At 45.2% G+C, this 11,505-nt stretch overlaps 1 protein-coding gene across 4 annotated transcripts in view; it reads right to left on the reverse strand.

Moving 5' to 3' along the window:
• Nucleotides 1-9,527, reverse strand: part of ppp1r37 (protein phosphatase 1, regulatory subunit 37) — an 80,124-nt gene extending 70,597 nt beyond the window's left edge. The window contains exons 1-2 of one of the 4 annotated variants that reach the window (XM_063205063.1): nucleotides 9,048-9,526; nucleotides 7,223-8,024 (exon numbers count right to left, since the gene is read on the reverse strand). In XM_063205063.1, coding sequence (XP_063061133.1) covers nucleotides 7,223-7,940 — 718 coding nt within the window. In that variant the 5' untranslated portion in view covers nucleotides 7,941-8,024; nucleotides 9,048-9,526. Of the gene's footprint in view, nucleotides 1-1,178; nucleotides 1,269-7,222 lie in introns of those variants that run through there. The other 3 variants (XM_063205064.1, XM_063205062.1, XM_063205065.1) reach the window with 3 other exon arrangements.
• Between the last annotated feature and the right edge of the window lie 1,978 nt (nucleotides 9,528-11,505).

Genomic DNA, 11,505 nt, shown 5'->3' on the forward strand with positions numbered 1-11,505 from the left:
GTGTTGTCAGAACTCCAGGCGGCGTGTGTGTGTGTGTGTGTGTGTGTGTGTGTGTGTGTGTGTGTGTTGAGGGTGGGATGAGAGGCTTGACTGTTCCCCATTAGCAGGACACTGAGAAGCTAAACTGCCACAGCAACACAGCGGCCACTTGACCCGGGTTCAAACACTTAACTGAGACGCAAGGCCATTCAGCTGACGGCAGAGGACCAGACGACCACACACACACACACACACACACACACACACACACACACACACACGCACGCCGAGGGACAGTGGCAGGCCAGTAACAGTATGTAGAGCCACAGGTGGCACTATTACATAACTCCACCCCAGCCAACTAACCTCTGATGGGTCCACTCACTCAGTAGCTGGTCATTTTCCATAAGGATATTGACTCACACGCACACACACACATCTGTTCGCACAACTTCAAAAAAATATAATTTTAACGATCTTGTCTAAAACTTAGCTACTTTTCATGCATAGCTTAGAGCCATACACATAACACAACCCTTGTGCTGCTCACACCATGTAACAAGCCAAGTTGTCTATACTTCTATACACTTTAATGACAATCATAACCTTTCCATAACTTGTGAAATTATGTAATACCATTATTGCCAGCAGGGAACTAACACAGGGATACACTTTTCAACATTTTTGGTGATGGGTAACCTAAGCTACCACTTAGAAGTGACAATTAGGGATGGCGAAAATTGAAAAAACTCTTAACCGGCTACTGAGACTCATTAACCGGTGGTTAACCGGTTAACCGGTAATGTTAAACTATACAACGTTCGCGTGCCTGATATGCACAGCACTGATTTTTTTTTTTTTTTAATTTCACATAAGCCTTTTTTTTGCTCCGCTGACAGGACCTGCCATGTCTAGCCACTGTTTCCAGATGGAAAAGTGTCGTTTTTGGAGCTTTGTGGGAGGAAATTATTATTATAATTATTATTATTATTACAACTGGTTAACCGGTGGCAGAAATTTTTAACCGGTTAAAGTTGATCCGGTCGACTATCGGTTAACCGGTTACCGGTTAACATCCCTAGTGACAATCCAAAGTTCAATTTTATTACATTATAATGAAAATTCAACGCTTGACTATGCCATGCAAACCATGCAAATTCCAGCCCAAAGACTTGGAAATGTGCTGGGGTAACACTCACAAATGAAGTTCTGCTGCAACATTGTCAATGCACATTGTACAGCAACTAAGCAGCAACAAGCATGTTGACTGTATCCCCAGCTATAAGTCCAACTATACTGTGTTCACATGGCGTCTGTGGTCCCACGCCCCACCTCCCTTTCCCTTTCCCCCCCTTCCCACTGCAGTACAGAACGTGCTGTTCTGGCCCTAGTCTATTTGGGCACTGGTTTAAGCACACGCACGCACACACACACACACACACGTCCAACAAATGGACTATTCAATTTCCCCTGCTGTGATAATGTAAACCTCACAATCTATGTGCCTGCCTCGTTATTTTTTATTTAAACACTGTTGGGCAACAGAAAAAAAAGGCATGTGACTTTGTGGCTATTAGTTTTACAGTTAGTTAACAGCTTTTTTTTAAGAATTAGCCCATTACCCTAAAGTGTACGGCTGAACCAGAGAGCGGTGACATGGGCTAAAGAGGACTAAATAAATACCCTGCCTTATCTGCAGTGAACACAAACACATGCACGATATTTCCCCACTCATAGCCTCAAAGGGAGTAACAGGCCGAGGGGAATACAGCATGACAAAACAGGTTGCACAAAGACAAGACAAAGAAAGCAGGGCCAGGGAATATGACACTGCCGTGACTAGTCTGTGTGTGTGGAGCATTTGGCAAGGGTTAAGAGACTGAACATGGCAAGAAAACAGACATGTGCATACAGCACATGAGGTAAAGTAAGTAGGGTGGTGAGAGGTGCGGTAAGGAATAGGGGGGAGTGCAGGGTACAAATGAAAAGCATGAGTCAGAGAATCTCTCACACTGCCTGCCTGTTGCTGTGTAATCTGAAGCATTGCCCAAGGGCAGGAGAGACAGAACATGGCATGATAACAACTTATACACCATATGAGAGAGGAGGCGAGAAGGGGATAAAGAAAGGGGGTAGGGAAGGGGGTAAGGTAGGACGTAAAGAAGGGGGCAAGACAACCCCCATCCCTGTCAGAACCAGCCACCCCCATCAGGAATAAACTTCCCCCCCTTGGCGCAAACAACAACAATGGCGAACGGCGAGAGAGGAAGCCAAGAAAGGATGGAGGATGGCGGAGGAAGGTGGGACTGGTCGCTTTGAGTGGGAGGCAGTGAGAGTTCCTGAACTCAGCGTCTCTGGCAGCAATGAGCTCGTGAGTGAGGACATGAATACCACAGGTCCATGCTAAGAGCCTTCTAGGCCCTCGTGAGGAGAAGGAGAGAGAGAGAGAGAGAGAGAGAGAGAGAGAGAGAGAGAGAGAGAGAGAGAGAGAGAGAGAGAGAGAGAGAGAGAGAGAGAGAGAGAGAGAGAGAGAAAGAGAAAGAGAAAGAGAAAGAGAAAGAGAAAGAGAAAGAGAAACAAAGAAAGAAACAAAGAAAGAAACAAAGAAAGAGCGAGAAAGACCGAGAGGTAGAGGAGGAGGGAGAATGAATGCCTGAGGAAATCAGAGAGGAAAGCGAGAACTCAGCACGAGGAAGGATGGGAGGGCAGGGGAGGGTAGATAGGAGGGGAGAGGAGAGAGGAGAAGAGAAGAGAGGGAATTCTCACATGCTGTTCAGGCAAGTGTGAAGACTATGACGTTGAAGTTCAGATCATGAGACCACTTGATACTTGCTCTGCGACGTCTTCACTGCTCTTGCTCGTAACTGAGCACGAATGCAAGCTCAAGCATGCACATAATCCAAACACACACACACACACACACACACACACACACACACACACACACACACACACACACGCACACACGCACACACGCACACACGCACACACGCACACACGCACACACGCACACACACACACAGGTAATACCAAACCCCCACCACAGCAGTTCCTAGAAGACAACGTGGTTATTTTACTCGGAGACATCAAAGGGAGGAAGGCCAATGAAATGAAATGCCATTTCCCATTTCCAACACGATCCCGGAGCGAATCGCAGACAAGAGAGTCCACCTGCTGTACCCACAGTAGCATCCCGCTCCTTCGCCTCTGTGGCATTCCAACATTCCCTCGCTGCCTTGCAGGAGGCCATTTTGTAACCGCTTTGTAGAACCCCCTATGACTCAGCCAGCACCTGATTTTAAACGAGCAGATTTGTACTAGGTATGCAAATTATTGATTAATTCATTATGCTAAAGCAGAAATATGATGCCAAAAAAGGGGGGGGGGATCACACCCCATCACAACCCCACCACGTGGATATTACCTTTACAAAATATCCGCAATGCTAAAATTCAACAGCCACTTTTATATATTTACCAGCATTTGGCTTGTAAACTGTGCCAATTTCCATCCCAGCAGAACCCCACCCTTAACATCATGCATACAACCACACTTAACAAAAAGCTGCACAATAACTTTGATCTTAAAAGTCAAGACGAATGAGATTAATGGAAAACAATAGGGCTTAATCTGCAGGTAGGCCTAATGATTTGCTTAAAACGTGATAGCACTGATAACCCCTCGTACACTGTTACAGAGGGAGGGAAGGAGGGAAGGAAGGAGGGTAGAGAGAGAGAGAGAGAGAGAGAGAGAGAGAGAGAGAGAGAGAGAGAGAGAGAGAGAGAGAGAGAGATGACCACCACATACAGAGGAAAAGAGGAGGGAGGGAGATGAGGGGGGGAATGAGTTCACTCATTAATGGGCCACGATATCAGTCGTCCTCCACCACCACCACCACCTCCCCACTCCTCACATCATGTGACCCCTTTATCCGTGCCTATCAGGGCAAGGTTGAAATGGGCAGAGTCATGTCAGCAACAGCAACAACAGTGCAGAGGCAGAGGCTGAGTGATGCAACAACCAGCTGAGTTACAATTCCCATGACACTGTGGGAACAGCCTTGTCTGGCCTGGACTGGGCAACATATCACCACCACCACTGTTTTCCCTTATCCTTTTTGCCTTGTAAGGCCAATAACTAAGCTGATCCTACGCTAATGATGAATGCTGTTTTGAAGTACCCGCATACCCTTGTGATCTGGGTATAACACCGTTTAGTGAGAGGCTACCAAAAGTGGTTCACTTGCGCTAGCCTAGCACCAGCGGCCTCTGGAATTACAAGGACTGCTTGGAATATCAAAAAAGTATCTGCACATGTCTACAAGACTCTGACTAACTAGGAAACAGGGTCCTATGTCAGAAATCCCGGAATATCGCTTGAACAACTGGTATACAAGGATATTATGGTTAAATGTGGCCTTCTCATCCTTTGTGGTCTACAGAGGTCTACTAAACTACACCCAATGCGCTCATGAGTCTGTTTTGAAGCATCCTTAACTACAGGCATACAAGGATAGAGGTAGCGTTACATGTATACCTCCAGGGTTGAATGCTCACTACATACAGTCTTACACACAGTAAAGTATGAATGAACGGCATGTGAGCACTTGAGCAGCAACCAAAGACACGCATGCATGCTTTTGCGACTGTTAACCTGTCAATCAAGCTTTCATTCACATAAATGCACGGCAATTACATTTCAGTGTGGTGTCTCTCACGGGATGACACTGCAGCAAAAACCTGATCATCTACAACAGAATAGGATGAGCTGAGCAGAGCTGCACTGCTCGTGATCATGATATCCTGTGACCCATGATGTGGCAAAAAACAATAATAATGACACTTGCATGTCTCAACACGCCAGATCCGAGTAAACACTGAGAACGGGCTGCAAAGTGATGAAGACAGTCAGTCAAGAACTTCTGGTGATGCCTGACAAGTGCACTTTTACCTACCTACAGTACAAAGCCCTTAGAAACAGCAGCACATAAAAAGAACACATGTTCCATGGTCCACTCGGTGTCTACATGACCCAAGCACACACAAACCCTCTTTTTCACTCACATATAAACACACACACGCACACGCACGGAAAAACAGGCCATTTGATCAGCCTGCTAGCGTGGCCAACTCTTTAAAAGCAGTGGATTGTTTTTATGCTGTTGATGTTCCTCCACTGCACCTGTTCAGGCAGCACCAAGGAGCTTAGAGCCTTTCAGCTTAAGGGGAGTGTTTTTATTCTCTCTCTCTCCCTCTCACTCAGTCTTTCGCTACCTCCCTCTTTCTTTCTCTCTCTCTCTACCTGCTTTTATGTGTGGATGGGGATTAAAGGCCTGCAGGACACACCTATGAAACAGGAGGGGAGCTGCCGACGCCACTGATGCCGACAACGCCACAGCTACTGCTGCGCGTCAGCAACGCTGACACAGATGAGGGAACACCCCACCCCACTGATCCACCCCTGTCTCTTTGACGAGTGAGCATCTATGCAATTAGCTGCTACTGTGGCTGTGGCTAGTAGTGTATTATACGACCTTGCTAGCTGCTTTTGCCCTGACTGACGAGTCACGTCACAGTCAGTCTGATAGCTCGCTAGTTCCATGAAGCTACAGAAAACACGGCACAGGCTGGCCTCTGTCTACCTAGTTTGCAACAGCACTCGGCATGCCCAAACGAACTGGCCAGCATTCACAGCTGTTGCAGTGGGTGGAAGGTCAGGTCAGGGTAGAGGCTGCTGCTCTCTTGTTGCTGGTGAACCACACAGAGCCGGGCGGCCAGGACCACTATGACACAGCACAGGCTGGCTGGCTGGCTGGCTGGAAAGAGAGACATGACAGGGTCGGGAGGAGGGAGGGAGGGAGGGAGAGAGAGAAGGAGGGAGGAAGGAGGAAGAAGGAGCTCCCAAGAGGATGGATGGCTCAGGCCTCTCTGGGGCCCACTCACTGGTCTCAGTGACTCATGTTTGCTTTTGGCCCACACAGATTTATGTTTTTGGAAAGGGGAGGAGACAGAGGTGGGACGGAGAGAGAGAAAGAGAGAGGGAGGGAGGGAAGTAAGAGGGCAAAGGGAAAGATTGTGAGAGAGAGAGAGACAGAGAGAGACAGAAACAGAAAGAGAAAGAGAGACAGAGAGACAGAGAGAGAGAGAGAGACAGAGAGAAAGAGACAGAGAGACAGAGAGAGAGAGATGGGGGAGGGAAGGTTTATTTAGCCGAGCGTGCTGGGGTAGTTGAACTCAGCTGAATGCTAATGGCTTAGCAGTGGGATGGTGGGATGCTTGTGAGGCCATCTGAGAGGCCGGCAGGGCCAGGCAGCTGAGGGAAACCACTTTAGGAAGGGAAGGCCTGCCTGCTAGCAAGATGCCACTTGTCTTGGGGCTAACAGCATAGCAATTAAGCTTATACTAGACTACAAGAGTCAAAACAGAGGTGATGGCCAGCGTGTTGGGAGAATGATGACAAGCACGTTTGTGTGTGTGTGTGTGTGTGTGTGTGTGTGTGTGTGTGTGTGTGTGTGTGTGTGTGTGTGTGTGTGTGTGTGTGTGTGCTCTTGTGCAAGTATACAGAAGTCTGTGTGTAGTTGCACCATGAGTGTGTGCACGTGTACGTACTGGAATCAGCTGCCAAGCAAAGCGGTAATGACTCTTCACAGTTTGGATTCATCATCCCTCATCACATAACAAAGATTGGTAAGAGCATGAAAGTAAAGGGTGTGGGCATCAGGCTGATGATTCAAACACACATACACACGTGCGCCCACACAAATGCGTGTACACACAACGTGCACACACACACACACACACACACACACACACACACACACACACACACACACACACACACACACACACACACACACACACACACACACACACACACACACACACCTCCCAGTGACCATTCTAGTCCATGCTATAAAGGTCTGTAAATGAATGAATAAACAAAAGAATGAATGAAAGAACGGATGAATGGATATCTGCCTCATCCAAGACAAGCATGCATTTTCCAAGTCACCAACCAGTGATACACCTGACTTGACTCGTCTTGTGTTGCAATTGGATGAATGAAATACAGAAACAATCCCTCTAAAAAAAAACATCCTGTAGCATTTGGTTCCTGCCCGTCAATGTCTCTAAATGCATGTGAAGACATGTGAGAGGGTGTGTGTTTCAGGGTAATCTAGACATGAGTGTATGAGTGTGAGTGCTAGTCTGACAAAATAAAGAGGAAGGAATGAATGAATTACCATGTCTCCAGGGATCTTTGGGTTCCACTGCCCCAGACACGATGTCCTCGTCAGAAGGAAACGTCACTCTCTTGGCCCCGGGTTTGAGTGTCTGCTCCTCTCCCAAATCTGACGTCGGAGAGGAGAGGGTCTCTGCTTGGGACAGGCTTACAGAAGCATCCCCCTGTCCCATCTCGGCCGACTTCTCTGATGCTTCCGACGTGTCCAGCTGCGCCTCTAAGTTCACACCGGTGCCACCGGAGGCACTTTCAGATTTGGGCACCGGTGGTTCCGGCTCCAAAATGCCAGTCTCGTCTAAACTTAAATCCACACCGATATCCATGTCCCCTACATCCACGCCGACCCCTATGGAGAGGCCGATGACAGGCGCCTCCGGCACCATGTCACTGCTGTTGCGATGCTTGTTGTCATCAGAGCAGTCACTTGGGTCGGAACCAACCGCTGCAGCACTTACTGCTATACCGTTGTTCTTGTTTACATTTACCTCCACGCTATCCGACTTGTCTTTCGTCCGTTCGGGTTCATCATTTTCCCCAACTGGACAGGCGGAAAGCCTGGCCAGCGTTGGCAGGTCCACCACTTGTTTAACGGCCTCTCCATCCATCAGCAAGTCACTGTTCCTGGGGATGATTTCGTCCCCCGAGGGGTTTGCGGCTGTGCTCTCCCCTGAGCTGTTCTTGGCATTGCACAAATCTAAGGCTGGCTCCTCGCTGTTCATCTTCTCATGTCGGGAGATGGAACACACGCGCACCACCGAGTTTAGCAACAAGTAGATCCTCTCTGCTCCAGTCGCCCCTTAATTCTAGTCAACAGAACTGTCTTCTTAGCAAAGTCTGAATGAAAGGAAGTTTTCTAATATTTCTACACACAATTAAGAAACAAATGACTTCAGTTTAATCATCACCTACACGTTATATTTTACAAATACAGTTGCTTTGCACGCCCAATTACCACAACTGCTCGAGAAAATTGCAGCGTTCCTCGAAGTGCGTTATTTGCTTCAGTTGTGCAAATTTGACAATGATGTGAAATGTCAAGTTAACATTTATATTATTTGACAATAATCAGCCAAGTGAGGCTATTAACTCATTGAAGTCATCACACTACCTGTGCCAAACGGTGAATGACATTCAAATGGAAATTCTGACATATGACCTGACAGCATATTGGATTAGGTTGTGTAGAGATATTTGTCAACAAACTAGTTTGGTTCACAACTCTAGCTGTATGTCATCCTCTATTGAAACATTTGAGATGCAGGATTCAGACTTGAGACAACGAATTAAGAAGAAAGTGACTGCAGTTTACTGTTTCAGCTAAGGTTCCAAAACTTGTCCAGCAGGCTACTTTGCTGACACGTTTGTTTTCCCACTAGAACTAACTAGGATTTATGTTGGAAGCCTATCATGAGCTAGCTTAGCTTGCTAGCTAATTGAGGGGCTGATATCTGGGCATAAACAGTAGAAGTCCCAGCTGTGCTGCTCTATGTCCGCCAATAGTTCTGCTTCCAAAGACACTGTTTTAATAGACAATAAGTTGTCGTTTCAGGTGCATCATCGCTCATACATATTTTGGGTAAGAAAAGGCTATATCCAGCATCTAGTGTAAAAGTGGTTCACGGTGCTTCCATTACGTTAGATAATGTCAGTTAGCATTAGCTTGCGCCAAGAACGTCTCATTTACACCTACCTAGCTGGATAAAAGTACACGCGCTAACATTTAGGCCAGTGTCACGGCGCGCGCTGCCACATAAAATACCGTGGGTTCACACCATGCCATCATCTGGTTAAAGATTAAACAAATTAAAAATCGCACGGCATCTCACCATAGCGTTTCGCATCATTACCCTCGGTCAGGCAAAAAGAAAAACAGGCGTCATAGTCCACGGCATGTTTCAGTGGTGCTAACGTTAGCTGACGCTTATGCCTGCCAGGACAAATCCAAACTCCTGGTTTAACCACCACCATGCAATCGCGTATTGTTGTACTGTAAACCGCGCTCATAAAATACTGTCGCGTTTGTCAGCCGCCGTTAGAAACTCCGCACAGGAATGCTCAGGGATTGTTCCACCTTGCTCTGTCTCCAAGTCCAACTACTGTTTGTTGTCCATACGTTCATACGTCATCTCTATAACGTTGGTTGCTTGCTGATATGGCAAAACACTTTCGCTTCAAAATGTAACAATAATACAAATTACCAAGCAGTCACGGAAATGAAAACATCCATACTTTAATATCCAGAGCATTCAGAGTATTTATATAATGCGTGGGAATACTCGGTTGCTCAAAGTTTACGGTTTGACGAATCAGTCTGCATGAAAAGATTCTACTTCTGACCCCGCCTTCTCGTGACTGTCATGCGTGGCCTCCTGTCTGTACTGTGCGTGCTTGAAGCCATCCAATTCATTGACCAGACTGGAATGGTGTTCTTTAAGGACACATATGTCTAATGTAGCCTATGTACTGTATTTGTTCAACAATTTTAATCTGCATCAGGCCGCCTATGCTGATACGAAAATAGAATAGAATAGAATAGAATAGAATAGAATAGAATAGAATAGAATAGAAAGTGTTTGTCATTATTATAGGCCTACACTTAGGCCTAATTTTAAAGCTTCAACATAAAGTGCATAAACAATAAATATGGGAAAATATGTAAAAAAAACTAATATAAAACTACCAAGCCTACTAAACTACCGATAACTATATAATAAAATATAGGCCTACATAAACACGTGCAAGTCCTGCAAGGAACATAGGCCTAGGTCTACTGCATAGCAACAAGGTTTAGAATTAAGTGCTTGGAGCAGTAGATGATGGACAAAGGAGGTAGATGGCAGACAATGATCTTTGGTGTAGTGTTGTTCACCCTCTGCAGTGGTTCTGGATAGTACCAAATAAGTAGATGATGTAGCATGCTTTCATTTTTTATGTAGGGCCTACTTTAATTTGTGTTTATCTCCTTCATCATCTTCTGATAAATAGTAAAAGGCTATATTAACATGGGACCAACATGTAACCTATAAGTGACAGGTTTTCATTTCCACTTTTGTGTTTGTTTTTGTTTTGTTATGTGTTTTTTTGTGTCTTGTGTTTTTGTCTTGTGTGACTGTAAAAAAAAGAGAAGAAAAAAAGTAGCCCACATAGAAAAGAATGTATGGATTTGTTTGACCACAGGAATGCAGTGCTCCTGTAAAGGGGACATTGATGTGTTGTCAATAAACAATCAATTAATCAATCAATCAATAGGCCTATTGTCATGTTAAGTCAGGTCATATTATGTTAACTTTATGACCGGCCTTCCCACAAAAAAGTAAGTTTGCTTAAATGTAGTAATCGCCCAGTAGAATACACATTCTACATATTTTCACCTGACTAATCATCATAGGGTACGTTATCGTGGTCATTATTGATGAGTAATGATATTGAGTTGATTGTGGCTCAGCAGTCAGTTTATTTTACTGTTGGACTTACGATAGATTACATACTGATTCAATTAGCTGCAGCAGTGTCAGCTACAATGTATGCAATTATTGAACGGCCTGACATTAGAGTCTGTGGGTCACAGTGAAAATCACAAAAGTAAGTACTATTGGTCCTGCAGATGGTCTGTAGTGCCTACATGCTTGCTTAGAATATGATAGCACTGCTGTTGAACGTTGCCTACACATATTTCCCTCTGTTGACAAAGATACGGTAGGGTATGCTTTGCACATTACTAGCCTATATCACAAGTGACTATAAAGATTGTCTCTGGAGGCTACCTATGTCATTTCTCGTAGTACAGGTGTAGTTTCCGATTGCCCATGACCGTTTATTGGGTGTTATGAATGTATCATTTGGCATATACCCATAGCCAGTAGTGTCAGTTGTTTCTATTCAAACAAACTGTAACAAACTATTGGACCTTCACAGACGGTTAATACATAAATAAAATAATAAATAATGAAGATAATAATAAAAAACATAACCTCCTTGGCGGAGGTATCATCATCACCAATAATAATATGGAGTAACCCATTATTTATTTGTTTATTTATTTACTTACAAAAGCAATGGGCTCTTCATATCTCATTCATGCATTTGCAAAGCCATTATTTGATAATTAGGCTATAATGACATGTTTTAATCATTCTTAATTTTGGGGACGCCTACCAGGATGTTGGGTCCCTAATACGCACTCAGTACTCTGCATGCAGACCGGAGGCCTGGAGACCCTGTTTCTAGACCCTGTTTCCTGAAGCTATTGCGTCAAACTTTCCAGGGGTTCGTTTCTGGACAACG

Source organism: Engraulis encrasicolus, chromosome 8 (genome assembly GCF_034702125.1).
Source record: "Engraulis encrasicolus isolate BLACKSEA-1 chromosome 8, IST_EnEncr_1.0, whole genome shotgun sequence".
NCBI lineage: Eukaryota > Metazoa > Chordata > Actinopteri > Clupeiformes > Engraulidae > Engraulis > Engraulis encrasicolus.